Source organism: Triticum aestivum, chromosome 5A (genome assembly GCF_018294505.1).
Source record: "Triticum aestivum cultivar Chinese Spring chromosome 5A, IWGSC CS RefSeq v2.1, whole genome shotgun sequence".
Taxonomy (NCBI): domain Eukaryota; kingdom Viridiplantae; phylum Streptophyta; class Magnoliopsida; order Poales; family Poaceae; genus Triticum; species Triticum aestivum.
The window spans coordinates 375,462,836-375,479,578 of NC_057806.1; the positions used below are offsets into that span (position 1 = coordinate 375,462,836).

Genomic DNA, 16,743 nt, shown 5'->3' on the forward strand with positions numbered 1-16,743 from the left:
ATCTGAAAAGTGTGATGAATTACTTTATGAAGCGATTCACAATAGATCTTTGAATAAAAAGCATGATTGCAATGATTTTATTATAAATTCTATTTATGTAAATTGTGCTAATAATATGCAACACCCTAAGCTTGGGGATGCTAGTTTTGCTATGTCCTCTACTTGTTGCAACGGTCATGATTGGGGTGATTCTTCTTATGATCTTGAAAATTTATTTAAGCCCCATGATGAATATGAGATTGATAGTAGTGTTTGCAATATTATTTAAAGTGGGTTTGGAAGAGTGTCAACTTTAGATCCCATATATTTGGAGAATGTTCAATCTTATGAAAATTTTGATAAAAGTTGGTTTGGAGAAGTCATGACTTTAGTTAATGTTAAGCCCACTATTTTGGAAGAGTGTTAACTTTGCATGCATGTGGATCGTGTTGAAAATATTTTATGTGATAGATATTTTGTTGAATTTGCTTATGATCCTACATGTAATCATTATGAGAGATTAAAATATGGTGGTAGAAATTTTCATGTTACTAAATTACCTCTCGTTATGTTGAGATTACTATTGTTTCTTTCCTTTTCCATGCATATGCTAGTTTTTGCTTGCCATGATAATTTGTTTGCCTATAAGATGCCTATGCATAGGAAGTATGTTAGACTTATATGTGTTTGTCACATGTTTTATGATGCTCTCTTTGTGCTTCAATTCTTGTCTTTCATGTGAGCATCATTGAAATTATCAATGCCTAGCTAAAAAGGCTTTAAAGAAAAGCGCTTGTTGGGAGTCAACCCAATATTTTTCCTTGATGTTATTTAATAAATAATTTATCTAGCCTCTGTTTTGGTTGTGTTTTTTGTGTTTAATTAGTGTTTGTGCCAAGTAGAACCGTTGGGAAGACTTGGGGAAAGTCTTGTTAAACTTGCTGTAAAAAACAGAAACTTTAGCGCTCACGAGAACTGCTGCCATTTTTATTTGGAAAGTGATATTTAGTTAATTATTTTTTCAGATGATTAATAGATAAATTACTAACGTCCATCAATTTATTTTAGAATTTTTGGGGTTCCATATCTTGCTCTAGCTACAGATTACTACAGAGTGTTCTGTTTTGACAGATTCTGTTTTTTGTGTGTTGTTTGCTTATTTTGATGAATCTATGGCTAGTAAAATAGTTTATAAACCATAGAGAAGTTGGAATACAGTAGGTATAACACCAATATAAATAAAGAATGAGTTCACTATAGTACCTTAAAGTGGTCTTTTGTTTTCTTTCGCTAACGGAGCTCACGAGATTTTCTACTTTAAGTTTTGTGTTGTGAAGTTTTCAAGTTTTGGGTAAAGATTTGATGGATTATGGAACAAGGAGTGGCAAGAGCCTAAGCTTGGGGATGCCCATGGCACCCCCAAGATAATCTAAGGACATCTAAAAGCCAAAGCTTGGGGATGCCCCGGAAGGCATCCCCTCTTTCGTCTACTTCTATCGGTAACTTTACTTGGAGCTATATTTTTATTCGCCACATGATATGTGTTTTGCTTGGAGCGTCTTGTATTATTTGAGTCTTTATTTGCTAGTTTACCACAATCATACTTGATATAAACACCTTTTGAGAGAGCCATACATGATTTGGAATTTGTTAGAATACTCTACGTGCTTCACTTATATCTTTTGAGTTATATAGTTTTGCTCTAGTACTTCACTTATATCTTTTAGAGCACGGTGGTGGATTTGTTTTATAGAAACTATTGATCTCTCATGCTTCACTTAGATTATTTTGAGAGTCTTAAAAAGCATGGTAATTTTCTTAAAATCCTAATATGCTAGGTATTCAAGATTAGTAAAATTTTCTTATGAGTGTTTTGAATACTAAGAGAAGTTTGATGCTTGACGATTGTTTCGAGATATGGAGGTAATAATATCAAAGTCGTGCTAGTTGAGTAGTTGTGAAATTGAGAAATACTTGTGTTGAAGTTTGCAAGTCTCGTAGCATGCACGTATGGTAAACGTTATGTAACAAATTTGAAACATGAGGTGTTATTTGATTGTCTTCCTTATGAGTGGCGGTCGGGGACGAGCAATGGTCTTTTCCTACCAATCTATCCCCTTAGGAGTATGCGCATAGTGCCGAGGTTTTTGATGACTTGTAGATTTTTGCAATAAGTATGTGAGTTCTTTATGACTAATGTTGAGTCCATTGATTATACACACTCTCACCCTTCCATCCTTGCTAGCCTCTTCGGTATCGTGCATTGCCCTTTCTCACATCGAGAGTTGGCGCAAACTTCGCCGGTGCATCCAAACCCCGTGATATGATACGCTCTTTCACACATAAACCTCCTTATATCTTCCTCAAAACAGCTACCATACCTACCTATTATGGCATTTCCATAGCCATTCCGAGATATATTGCTATGGAACTTTCCACCATTCCATTTATCATGACACATTCATCATTGTCATATTGCTTAGCATGATCATGTAGTTGACATAGTATTTGTGGAAAGCCACCGTTCATAATTATTTCATACATGTCACTCTTGGTCCATTGCATATCCCGGTACACCGCCGGAGGCATTCATATAGAGTCATTTTTGTTCTAGTATCGAGTTGTAATCATTGAGTTGTAAATAAATAGAAGTGTGATGATCATCATTTTAGAGCATTGTCCCAAGTGAGGAATATATATATATAAGAGAGAAAGGCCATAAAAAAGAGAAGGCCCAAAAAATGAGAGAAAAAGAGAGAAGGGACAATGTTACTATCCTTTGCCACACTTGTGCTTCAAAGTAGCACCGTAATCTTCATGATAGAGAGTCTCTTATTTTGTCATTTTCATATAACTAGTGGGAATTTTTCATTATAGAACTTGGCTTGTATATTCCAAATGGGCCTCCTCAAGTGCCCTAGGTCTTCGTGAGCAAGCAAGTTGGATGCACACCCACTTAGTTTCTTTTGTTGAGCTTTCATACATTTATAGCTCTAGTGCATCCGTTGCATGGCAATCCCTACTCCTTGCATTAACATCAATCGATGGGCATCTCCATAGCCCATTGATTAGCCTCGTTGATGTGAGACTTTCTCCTTTTTTGTCTTCTCCACATAACCCCCCTCATTATATTCTATTCCACCCATAGTGCTATGTCCATGGCTCGCGCTCATATATTGCGTGAAAGTTCATAGGTTTGAGATTACTAAAGTATGAAACAATTGCTTGGCTTGTCATTGGGGTTGTGCATGATGAGAGCATTCTTGTGTGACGAAAATGAAACATGGCTAAACTATATGATTTTGTAGGGATGAACTATCTTTGGCCATGTTATTTTGAGAGGACATAATTGCTTAGTTAGTATGCTTGAAGTATTATTATTTTTATGTCAATATGAACTTTTGTCTTGAATCTTTCGAATCTGAATATTCATACCACAATTAAGAAGAATTACATTAAAATTATGCCAAGTAGCACTCTGCATCAAAAATGTTGTTTTCATCATTTACCTACTCGAGGACGAGCAGGAATTAAGCTTGGGGATGCTTGATACGTCTCCAATGTATCTATAATTTTTGATTGCTCCATGCTATATTATCTACTGTTTTGGACATTATTGGGCTTTATTTTCCACTTTTATATTATTTTTGGGACTAACCTATTAACCTGAGGCCTAGCCCAGAATTGCTGTTTTTGCCTGTTTTAGGGTTTCAAAGAAAAGGAATATCAAACAGAGTCCAAATAGAATGAAACCTTCGGGAACGTGATTTTCTCAACGAACAAGACCCAGGAGACTTGGACCCTACGTCAAGACACAAAAGAGGAGGCCACGAGGTAGGGGAGCGCGCCTACCCCCACCAGGCGTGCCCTCCACCCTCGTGGGCCCCTGTTGCTCCACCGACATACTCCTTCCTCCTATATATACCTACGTACCCCCAAACGATCAGATACAGAGCCAAAACCCTAATTCCACCGCCGCAACTTTCTGTATCCACGAGATCCCATCTTGGGGCCTGTTCCGGAGCTCCGCCGGAGGGGGCATCGATCACGGAGGGCTTCTACATCAACACCATAGCCCTTCCGATGAAGTGTGAGTAGTTTACCTCAGACCTACGGGTCCATGGTTATTAGCTAGATGGCTTCTTCTCTCTTTTTGGATCTCAATACAATGTTCTCCCCCTCTCTTGTGGAGAACTATTCGATGTAATCTTCGTTTTGCAGTGTGTTTGTTGAGACCGATGAATTGTGGGTTTATGATCAAGTCTATCTATGAACAATATTTGAATCTTCTCTGAATTCTTTTATGTATGATTGGTTATCTTTGCAAGTCTCTTCAAATTATCAGTTTGGTTTGGCCTACTAGACTGATCTTTCTTGCAATGGGAGAAGTGCTTAGCTTTGGGTTCAATCTTGCGGTGTCCTTTCCCAGTGACAGTAGGGGCGGCAAGGCACGTATTGTGTTGTTGCCATCGAGGATAACAAGATGGGGTTTTCATCATATTGCATGAGTCTATCCCTCTACATCATGTCATCTTGCTTAAGGCGTTACTCTGTTTTTAACTTAATACTCTAGATGCATGCTGGATAGCGGTCGATGAGTGGAGTAATAGTAGTAGACGTAGGCAGGAGTCGGTCTACTTGTCTCGGACGTGATGCCTATATACATGATCATACCTAGATATTCTTATAACTATGTTCAATTCTGTCAATTGCTCAACAGTAATTTGTTCACCCACCGTAGAATACTTATGCTCTCGAGAGAAGCCACTAGTGAAACCTATGGCCCCCGGGTCTATCTTTATCATATTAATCTCCTACTACTTAGTTATTTCCTTTGCTTTTTACTTTGCCTTTATTTTACTTTGCATCTTTATCACAAAAATACCAAAAATATTATCTTATCATATGTATTAGATCTCAATCTCGTAAGTGGCCGTGTAGGGATTGACAACCCCTATTCACGTTGGTTGCGAGGATTTATTTGTTTTGTGAAGGTACGAGGGACTCGCGCTTAGCCTCCTACTGGATTGATACCTTGGTTCTCAAAAACTGAGGGAAATACTTACGCTACTTTGCTGCATCATCCCTTCCTCTTCGGGGAAAACCAACGCAGTGCTCAAGAGGTAGCAAGAAGGATTTCTGGCGCTGTTGCCGGGGAGTCTACACAAAAGTCAACATACCAAGTACCCATCACAACCCTTATCTCCCGCATTACATTATTTGCCATTTGCCTCTCGTTTTCCTCTCCCCCACTTCACTGTTGCCGTTTTATTCGCCCTCTCTTTTCCGTTTGCCTCTTTTTGCCCGTTTCTTGTTTGCTCGTGTGGTTGGAATAGTTGTTATTTATCACTAAACAGAGAACCTAAGATCTATGGATCCTCATCCGCTTTCTAATCTTTTTAAGAGATCCAATTATGATGAACCAATTGCTAGTGAGTTTTGTGCACTAGATTATCTTTATGAGGTTTTGCTTGAAATTCGTGAATCTGAAAAGTGTGATGAATTACTTTATGAAGCGATTCATGATAGATCTTTGAATAAAAAGCATGATTGCAATGATTTTATTATAAATTCTATTTATGTAAATTGTGCTAATAATATGCAACACCCTAAGCTTGGGATGCTAGTTTTGCTATGTCCTCTACTTGTTGCAACGATCATGATTGGGGTGATTCTTCTTATGATCTTGAAAATTTATTTAAGCCCCATGATGAATATGAGATTGATAGTAGTGTTTGCAATATTATTTAAAGTAGGTTTGGAAGAGTGTCAACTTTAGATCCCACATATTTGGAGAATGTTCAATCTTATGAAAATTTTGAGAAAAGTGGGTTTGGAGAAGTCATGACTTTAGTTAATGTTAAGCCCACTATTTTGGAAGAGTGCCAACTTTGCATGCATGTGGATCGTGTTGAAAATATTTTATGTGATAGCTAGTTTGTTGAATTTACTTATGATCCTACATGTAATCATTATGAGAGATTAAAATATGGTGGTAGAAATTTTCATGTTACTAAATTACCTCTCGTTATGTTGAGATTACTATTGTTTCTTTCCTCTTCCATGCATATGCTAGTTTTTGCTTGCCATGATAATTTGTTTGCCTATAAGATGCCTATGCATAGGAAGTATGTTAGACTTAGATGTGTTTGTCACATGTTTTATGATATCTTTTAGATCTCACTCTCGTAAGTGGCCGTGTAGGGATTGACAACCCCTATTCGCGTTGGTTGCGAGGATTTATTTGTTTTGCGCAGGTACGAGGGACTCGCGCGTAGCCTCCTACTGGATTGATACCTTGGTTCTCAAAAACTGAGAGAAATACTTACGCTACTTTATTGCATCATCCCTTCCTCTTCAGGGAAAACCAACGCAGTGCTCAAGAGGTAGCAAAATGCAAGCACATGCAGAAGATAAACCAAGATCGGATAAAACCTCAAAAGTTTCAGGACGAAAATAAAAGTTCTCGGGCATCAGGCCTGAAGGAGTTTAACGGTTACAAAATTCACTCGGCATTCTAAGGCAAATTTAAAGCAAGTTTACGTATCAAATTTGTTCACTCAGCAGGAGGAGGGCTTGCAGGCTCGACGAACTCGTCCAAATCAATCCCGTCCGCGATCCAAGTGGCAGCAACAATGAAGTCTCCATGAAGGATTAGAAGTCGTGCCTTTTGGTGTTGGCGACCTTGATCGCCGCCAACTTCTCTTCTCGAGCTTCTTTGCAGTGGACCCTAATCAGCGACAGAGCCACGTCAACACCGCATCGGGCAGAGGACTTCTTCCATTCCTGCACTCGACCAGGGACCTCATTGAGCTGAGTCATCAAAGACTCGAGATCATTCTGAAGCGTTGCCCTTGGCCAGAGTGACGAGTCAATGCGCGACACCGCCACCTTCAGACGAGCAAGATAGCTGGTAACACTGGCGACACGGGATTCCAGTCAAAGCACATTCATGGCAGCCTCGTCGCCGACTGGAGAAAGGATAGGATCCAAGCCTGTCTCGATCCGTCCAGTCTCCTCTCCAAAGTTTGGGCAGAATTCTGCAGAGTCAAGGAGTTAATGAGTCGACTGGTCAGGATTAACTTGCCAACAGTAAAACAGTCGGATAAAAAGGGGTACCTTCGAGCATAAGGAAGAGCTTCTTGGCGAGAGCTTTCAGATAAGCCTCCAAGTCGGTCCTCCTCCGAGTCATGCTTTCCAGCTGATCGTTCAGAGCCACTTTATCTTTTTTCAGACGAGTCGCCTCTCAGTTGGATTCAGTGAGAGACAACCTCAACTTGGTGATTTCCTCCTCTAGCTCTCCGACCGAAGCCAGTTTCTAGTTAGCAAGAGCAGTCTTCTCCTGAGCCTCCTTCTACGCAGTTGCAAGGTCCAAGTCCTTCTTCTCTAAGGCCAGCCTCATTTTCTCTACAAAATACACATTTAGATCAAACAGAAGAACGAAGGGATAACTTGAAGGATGGTCAAGATAAGCAGTCGACAGGCCGTTACCTTCCTTACCAGCGACTTCATCTTGAGCCTTTTTTAAGTTCTGCTGAGCCAGCTCCAGGTCAAGTTTGAGTTGCCTCTGCTTTTTCTCAAATTCGGCGAACTTGGAGATAAGCGTACAAGATTTCTACAGTGAGTAAAGGACATATTAATCGACAAGATCAAAGATTATTTACTTCCGAGTGAATAAAACTTCAAGACTACTCAGACCCCAACAGATTGCCAGAAGTCGACCGTGGTCTCGGGGACTACACCCAGTGGGTGCACTTAGCGTGCCCCCACTGGTTCGGATTCCACTCGGCTGGTCCGCCCAGGCCGAGTAAAAAAAAGAAGTACTCAGACCCCAACCGACTGCCAGCAGTCGATCGCGGTCTCGAGGACTACACCCAGTGGGTGCACTTAGCGTGCCCCCACTGGTTTGGATTCCACTCGGCTGGTCCGCCTAGACCGAGTAAAAAGCGGAGAAAGTAGTGCTCAGACCCCAACCGACTGCCGGCAGTCGACTGCGGTCTCGGGGACTACACCCAATGGGTGTACTTAGCGTGCCCCACTGGTTCAGGTCCCACTCGACCAGGCCAAGTGGAAGAGTGAAAATAATAAAGATGACAAAGCACCCAGTGGGTGTACAGTCTCGAAGTGCAAGACAATGAGAGATTGCACAAAGGAAAATATTCGGGTAGCATATCCTAATAGAACAAGTTCAGCCAGAAGTCAACTTACCTGGACATTGGCTCGAAGAGCCGCGATGGCATCATAAGCAGCCTGACTGCTTTCGTGCACCGCCTTCACCCGCTCCATCATTATGCTAGCCTCACGAATGGCCTCCGCAGCGGCGTCTGACTGGTTTTCTGGAACATGATGAGTGGCAAAGAAGGGGACGGACGGTCCAGACGCAGCGGCTTGGAGATCCGAGGCATGAAGTTCGATGGTTGAAGCAAGCACTAGGGCAGTCGACGATGTGGGGCGCGCACTCGACACTGGGTCAGCAAAGGTTACAGAAATCTTACTTGCATCTTCGAGCTGTTGAACTACCGGCTCCGCCGCCAGTTTCGACTGGGATGTCTTGCCAGCTATTTCCTTCTTCTTCCTGGGCCTCGGCGGCACGTCCTCATCACCATCCGGAAGTTCAATGACATTGGGAGGGGCTGCAAAGAAATCAGTCGACCCTAGATGAGTCGCCAGAATTTAATCGACCATGTAATCAAGAACAAGATCACGAGAGTTGTACCTGGGTTGGAGGTGACTGCATCTTCCATATCCTCGTCTTCATACTGGTGGGTGGAAGTCCCAGAGGTAGCAGCTCTGCAAATTTCAATATTCAGTCGGTCATGTTTGTTACACCGAGTCAACCAAAGAATCAGGTCAGTTTATTACCCAGAGATAGTAGGAATGACCATTTTGATCTTGGGCAAATCCTTCGGAGGTTTGGATGATGCAACCTTTGGTGGTTTCGGCGCTGTAGGAGGTGCAACTTTAGATTGCTTCGGTGTCCTCTCAGTCGACACTGGAGAGGACGTCCGAGGACGCTTCGAAGACTGCCCAGTCGGTGCGGCCACCGTGTCATGGAGGCTTTCTGGGTCATGAGCGTGCTTGGACCTTTTTTAATATGTGAGGAGGCGAGTCGACCTCTTCTTCGTCACTTGGGTCGCCGCTCTCCTCACCCTCCTCCTTGTTCGAGTGCCACTCGCCGCTATCGCCTCCGCTCGCCTCCTCCTCCGAGTCCTGCTCCTGCTCTTCGTTGGGCATTGAATACATCTCAGTAAGAGTCTGAAAGATAACAAGCAAAGCAAAAACAGTCAGTCGTCAACAGGTGGTTACATGATTAATCAAAAAAAAGTACTCGGCAATCCAGAGTCATACCTGGTCTGGCTGGCGCGAATGGTTGAATGGAGCGACCCTCCTGGACCCCCTGGGGTTATCCTTGTTGCCCGTGATGCCTCTCAGCCACTTCTCCACTGTTTCCTCGTCGACCTCCTCCGGGTGGATCCGAGTGGAATCCTTAATGCCCGAGTACATCCACATTGGATGAGCACGAGCTTGGAGCGGCTGGATACGCCGTTTGAGGAATACCTCCAGCAGATCCATACCGGTCACGCCGTCCCGGACAAGCTGGACCACCCGCTCGACCAACACCATCACCCGCGCTCTATCCTTTGGGATCACTTTCAATGCGGAGGGCTTCTCGACCCGAGCCATGGAAAAAGCAGGGAGCCCGGTCGACTGACCGAGAGTCGGCTGGTCTTTGCAATAAAACCAGGTCGACTGCCAACCTCAGACCGACTCGGAAAGGATCATGGCTGGGAAAGTGCTTTTACTTCTCATCTGAATCCCAAGACCCCCGCACATCTAAATCACGCGCGTTCTCTCGTCACTCGAATTGGCTTTCTTGACCGACTGAGAACGGCAAGTGAAAATGTGCTTGAAAAGACCCCAGTGTGGCCTACAACCTAAGAAGTTCTCGCACATGGACACGTAGGCGGCAAGATATACGATGAAGTTGGGATTGAAATGGTGAAGTTGTGCTCCAAAGAAGTTCAAGAATCCCCAAAAAAGGATGGGGAGGCAGAGAAAATCCATGGTCAACATGAGTTGCGAGGAGAACGCACTCACCATCTCGCGGATGCGGTTCGGTCTCTCCTTCCGAGAGACACGCCGATTCATGGGGAATCAGCCCCCCCTCGACCAGATCATCGATGTCATCTTGGCTGATCGTCGATCGGATCCAGTCGCCCTGGATCCAGCCGCGCGGCAGGTCGGATCTCGACGAGGATCCGCCCCGGTTGGACCTCTTCCCCTTCGCCTTCGTCGTTGCCTTCTTTGCACGCTCCAGGGCCACCGTCTTCTCCTTTCCCATGGTCGCAGGCGAAGCTCGAATGGAGCAGCAGCAATGAGAGCGAAGATGGAGATGGCAGAGAAAGCAGAGGAGAAAGGAGGAGAATGGGGAAGCGATGTGCACAAAATCCAATCTGGCACCTTATATGGGGCCGCTTCCGAGTGGCTGACCTGCGCGAGGTACGTGGCGAAAAAGGTGGCACGGTGATCGAGGCGGCCTCACCTGATCCCATCCGATTACTGTGGACTCCTCCGTCTCGCGCGCTTCCCCGAATACAAAATCCCATGATATCCGCGCGCAGCAAGGCAACCTGTCAGGCAGAAGATCTTTTCCATATCAGCACTCAGAGCATTGCAGCAAATGTTCACTCGGCAGAACCAAGAATGGATCAAGGCGACTGAGAAGTTGGGATCATCATAACTGTTCGCTTGGTCGCAAATAAGACGCTCCCGAAGCACGAAAATTGAGTCGGAGGAATTCTCAACTCCTTCTCCACTCAAGCCCCGAACCATTCGGGGGCTAATGATGAAGCTATGTACCTAGGGTAGGGCCATAGGCCTGACCTGGACGCCCTCCCCAAGGTCATCGCCCTAAAGCCAGAAGCATTCGAAGGGTACCATCATCCACTCGGAAGAATCAATGACACTCGACCGTCACAGAAACCACTCGATGTACAAAAGACCTAAAGCCACTCTACGCAACAACGGTCGGGCGTTTACTCATAGACTTAATTAATATTTATATCACTTAATTGCTAGCATTACCAGTAACGTTCCACTCTTAATGTACATTGAACCCTGTGTAATGGAGGATAGCTGGGGTCCTGGCGCACTCTATATAAGTCACTCCCCTCCTCTGGGACAAGGGTTCGCATCCTTTGTAAACATACACATATACACAATCCAGTCGACCGCCTCCGGGCACCGAGACGTAGGGCTGTCACTTCCTCCGTGAAGGGTCTGAACTCGTAAACTCGTGTGTACAACTACTCCATAGCTAGGATCTTGCCTCCTCATACCTACCCCCATTCTACTGTCAGTCTTAGATCCACGACTGTGCTTTCACGAAAGTAACGGCCATGCCTCCTCGGAAACGAAAAAAGACGCGTTCTCTTTTTTTCCACGAGAGTTACGGTTTTGCTTCCGCGAGAGCCACGGTTGTGATTTTGTGAGAGGCATGCGCGTGCCTCTTCCGGAAAGGAAAAAACCCGTGCTCCCGGTTTGGTTTTTTCGTGAAAAAGAGTTCATCAAAACCTATCAACATGGGATCTAGTTTTGAAGATTTCGATGCGAGGAATCCAACGGCGAAAGCGGTTCAAGATTTGGACGCACGGTTTGAGAGATAAAACATTTTAAATAAATGAATCTAAAAGAATGAAAAACTCTCAGGTTGCGACAAGTGACGCGCTGTTGCAACAAGGGAAATTGGAGTGTACTCAGTTAGACGAGTGAACTGTGTCTATATTCATTCATCATACACAGAGTGTTTAAATACATGCGGAGAGGTACACCCGATAATATCAGTTACAACAATATCGTGAGAGAAGGAGGGGATCACGACGTGGATGGAGTCGTGGGTGCGCATGCATGCGTGGGCGCAGTCCCTCCCGAGCGATCCATGCGCGTGGGCGCCGTCCTTCCCGAGCGCTCTGGGTGAGGCCGTTCTCCTCCTGACAACCGAGGCCCAGTGGCAGATGTGTTGGTCTTCCAACACCCCCGCGCAGTTGAAGCGTGGTGCTCACCGACGTTGAGACTGGCCCGGAAGTCGATGAACACGCCCGTCGGTAGTCCTTTGGTGAAGATGTTCGCGAACTGGGATGTCGTCGGTACGTGAAGAACACGCACCTCGCCAAGGGAGACGCGCTCACGAATGAAGTGAAGATCAATCTCGATGTGCTTGGTGCACTGGTGCTGCACGGGATTGCCGGACATGTACATGGCGCTGACGTTGTCGCAGTAGACAATGGTGGCGCGTGGCGGGGGATGACGCAGCTCGATGAGTAATTGCCGGAGCCAGCACGACTCGGCGACAGCGTTGGCGATCCCTCTGTACTCAGCCTCCGCACTGGACTGAGACACGGTGTTCTGGCGCTTTGAGGACCAGCTGACGAGGTTGGCGCCGAGGAAAACCGCAAAGCCCGAGGTGGACTTGCGGGTGTCGGGGCAACTGGCCCAATCCGCGTCGGAGTACGCAGTGAGATCTCCGGAAGTCGATCGGTGGAAGTGCAGCCCGAAGTGAGCCGTACCACGAACGTAGCAGAGGATCCGCTTCACCAGCTGGAAGTGACTGTCCTGAGGATCATGCATGAATAGACAACACTGCTGCACGGCGTAGGACAAGTCGGGTCGGGTGAGAGTAAGATACTGCAATGCTCCAGCAAGACTCCGGTAGAGAGATGGGTTGTGGAAGGCAGGGCCGTCAGTGGCGGAAAGCTTGGCGGTGGTGTCGACGGGAGTGGACACGGGTTTGCAATTTAGCATACCCGCGCGGTCGAGGATCTCGAGTGCATACTGCTCCTGGGAGAGCTGGAGACCGCTAGTGGTGTGATGGACGTTAATGCCCAAGAAGTGATGGAGAGGACCCATGTCTGTCATGGCAAACTCGCGATGAAGCGAGTTGATGATCGACCAGAGGAAGGTGGGAGTGCTGGCAGTGAGAATGATATCGTCGACGTAGAGAAGAAGATATGCAGTGGCTGGTCCGCGGTGTATGGAGAAAAGTGATGAATCGGCCTTGGAGGCGTGGAACCCAAGAGAGAGCAGGAAGGAGGTGAACCGAGCAAACCAAGCATGGGGCGCCTGCTTCAACCCGTAGAGCGACCGGTTGAGACAACACACGTCCCCAGGTCGCGTGGAGTCGACGAAGCCGGCAGGCTGCGTGTTGTACACCGTCTCGGCGAGATGCCCATGGAGGAAGGCATTCTTGACGTCGAGCTGGTGAATAGGCCACGAGCTGCCGGTGGCGAGGCTGAGGACGACCCGAATCGTGGCTGGCTTGACCACGGGACTAAACGTCTCCTCGTAGTCCACGCCAACCTACTGTGTGAAGCCGCGGAGCACCCACCGTGCCTTGTACCGTGCTAGCGAGCCATCCGGATGGAACTTGTGGTGAAAGATCCATTTGCCGCTCACCACGTTCGCACCTGCAGGTCGGGAAACCAACGACCAAGTGTCATTCCGCAACAATGCATTATATTCTTCTAGCATGGCATTGGCCCAGTTCGGATCCTTAAGCGCTGCGCGGTAGGACAGGGGAATCGGGCTAATGGCGGTAGAACTAGAGAGAGCGAACTTGGGGTTGGGAAAGACAAAGCCGGATTTGCCCCGAGTGTGCATGGTGTGTTGGTTCTGTGGCAGAGCGACGGGTACGGCGCGAGGCGGAAGCGGGCGCTGTGGTGGCGAGGAGGGAGGCATAGGGGCAGAGGAGGATGGAGAGATGCTGCCCGCCGGTGCAGAGGCGGGTGGAGAGCTGGGCCCTGCTGCATGCGGTGGGGTGGGAACGCGAGGGGAGGGTGTTGCATGGCATGGTGGGGAGGCTGCATGGTGGGGAGTGGGCGCTGCATGGCGGGATGGCTCCGGATTGGCCTGCATGGCTGGTTGCGGCGCGCGGGCCACGGGCGGGGAAGAGGGCACTGGCCGGTTGGGTGGAGCGGATCTGGTGGGGGCCGCGTACCAGGTAGGTGGGAGTGTGGGATGGGCGAGGATGGGCGGGGGATCCGGTGCGGTAGGTGTCGCTGGGGTTGGTTGTGAGGCAGTCTCAGCGAAGGGAAATCTACTCTCGTCAAAAGTGACATGCCGGGAGAGATAAACGCGACGGGAGCGAAGGTCCATGCAGTGGTACCCCTTGTGCTCAAGGGGGTAACCAAGGAGGACGCATGGTGTGGACCGGGCATCGAGCTTGTGGGGCGCAAGGTGTGTGAGATTGGGAAAACAGAGGCAACCAAATACACGAAGGTGGTCGTAGGTGGGGTGGCTGCCGTGGAGGAGGTAGTAGGGCGTGTTGTTGTTCATGGCGGACGAGGGGCGCCGGTTGATGAGGTGATTTGCGGTGTGGAGGGCCTTAACCCAATACTCGGGTGGCATATGGGCATGGATGAGCAAGGTGCGCAGAACGTCGTTGGTGGTGCGGAGAAGGCGTTTGGCTTTGCCGTTCTGGGGAGATGTATATGGGCAGGAGAGTCGGAAGATGGCACCGTGGCGAGAGAAGTGGTCGCGGAGGGGGAAGGAGAGAAACTCGCCGCCATTATCACACTGCACACAGTTAACAGAGAGGTTATATTGAGTGTGAACGTAGGAGAAGAAGCGTAGTAGGGTGGGCGCGGTGTCAGATTTTTGGCGGAGGGGAAACACCCAAGAGTAATGAGTAAAATCATTAAGCACAACAAGATAGTATTGAAAACCGGAAAAGCTACACATGGGTGAGGTCCACAAATCACAATGAATAATTTGGAAAGGAGCAGTGGTTTGCGAAGTAGAAGAAGAAAATGGTAATCGTGGTTGTTTGCCTATGTGACAAGATTCACACACCGAAGAACCTTGCACCTTATTACATGAATCTAAAAAGTTGTTTGCTAAAAAGGAAAGGGAAGCACGACTGGGATGGCCTAGCCGCAGGTGCCATATGTCGCCGGAGCTCGAAACAGAGAGAGCCGTGGAGCCGCCATTATGTGGAAGGAACGGATATAGGTCGCCGGAGCTACTGGACCTCATGATAACCTTCCCCGTTGCCATGTCCTTCATAGAGAAGCCAAAGGGGTCAAAAGAGACAATACACCAATTATCGATAGTAAAGCGCCGAACTGAAATAAGATTCTTAATTATGGAGGGAGAGATTAGTATGTGATTAAGGTTGAATGGCGGGAGAGAGGTAGAGCCGGTAGCAACTACAGGAATCGACGAACCATTGCCAACAGTAATACTAGAAGGATAATGCACTGAGGAGGAAAGATTGGTGAGGTTACCGGAGGAGTTGGCAACGTGGGAGCTGGCGCCTGTATCCATGAACCACTCACCGTTGGAAGGCGGCGGCTGCAACTGGAGGTTGGCGAAGTGCGTCGACAGGGCTTGCTGCTGATCCCAGGTTGGTGCAGAGGGAGGCGGACCGGCAGCCACGGGGTAGGCCTGGTGGTGAGCAACGGGACGTGGCCCGAGCACGCCGGCCGCGTTGGCCGGAGCCCACGGCGCACGCCACTGCTGTGGCATCGGAGCCGGCGAGCCCCACGGGGCGAAATAGCCCAGCCAGGGCTGCTGCCCGCCGGCGCCGCGCCCGGTGCTGGAGCTCGACGAGGCGCCTGGGGAGCTGCGGCCACAGCCGCAACCACGGCTGCGCCCGCCGCGCTGACGGTCGCCGGAGGGGCTCCCAGTGGTGGGCCCCTTGTCCTTGTCCTGCGGCGACGGGGGAGGCTGGCGATCCGCGGACGACGAGCCACCGGCAGAGGACGAGCCGCCGGAGGAGCCGCCAGCGTGGTCGATGGTGAGGGCGGATGCCCCGACGGCGCGCTCCCGCTCGCTGAGGCCGATCTCCTCGAGGAGCAGGCGCGAATGAGCCTGCACGAACGTGGGGAAGGGCTGCTGCATGGGAAGGAGCGTAGCCATGACGTGGAACCGCCGGCTCAGGCCGCGGACGAGCTGCAGCGTGAGGGAGCGGTCTGTGACCGGCTCGCCCACGTCGGCCATGGCGTTGGCCAGCTGTTGGAGACGGCGGCAGTACTGGGCCACCGTCATGTCCCCTTGCACCGTCGCACGGAACTCGGCGCCGATGTGGATGGCGCGGCCGGCGGCGTTGTCGCGGAAGAAGACCTCCAGCTGGGTCCAGAGGTGGTACGCCGTGCTCTCCGGCGACTGGATCACGTCGTAGAGTTCAGCGGATATAGTGGCGTATATCCAAAGAACGATCGTGATGTCGTCGTTGCGCCAAACCGGATCCTCATGGAGCGGGTCGGCCTCCTCGAGCACATGCTCCTCGACGTGGTACTTGCAGAGGACGAACCAGAAGAGATGGCGCCACTTCGAGTAGTTGTTGTCGTCCAGACTCACCTTGAAGGGGATGAGAGACCCGATGTTAATATGATGCATCGAAGGAGCGGGGATCGTGGGCACCTGGATGGGAGGAGGAGCAATGGCGAGGGCGTCGGCGTGGGGGCGCACGGCGCGGAGGGGAGGCACCGCCGGGATGGCACCAGGGCAGCGGAGAAGCCGGGCGTTAGGGGAGGCGGGCACCGGCGCGACACGAGGAGGCGGCGCAGGGTTGGCGTCGGCGGCCGGTGCAGCCAGCTGGGGGCCGGGGGCGACGGGAGGGAGGATGAAGGGCGCGTCGGCGTCCCCGAAGGAGCGAGTGCGGCGGAGCGGACGTCGGAATCTCATGGCGGAAGCGTGGAGAGGAACGAGCGACGTCTGATACCAAGTTAGACGAGTGAACAGAGTGTTTAAATACATGCGGAGAGG

The 16,743-nt window shown here is 48.8% G+C and overlaps 1 protein-coding gene across 1 annotated transcript; it reads right to left on the bottom strand.

Moving 5' to 3' along the window:
- Nucleotides 1-14,768: 14,768 nt before the first annotated feature.
- LOC123106947 (uncharacterized) lies at nt 14,769-16,681 on the bottom strand. Its single transcript, XM_044528974.1, has 2 exons — nt 15,261-16,681; nt 14,769-15,033 (listed from the first exon to the last, which is right to left on the bottom strand). Exons 1-2 carry the CDS (start codon nt 16,660-16,662, stop codon nt 14,996-14,998), a joined length of 1,440 nt encoding a protein of 479 aa, XP_044384909.1. The 5' UTR covers nt 16,663-16,681; the 3' UTR covers nt 14,769-14,995.
- Nucleotides 16,682-16,743: the final 62 nt, after the last annotated feature.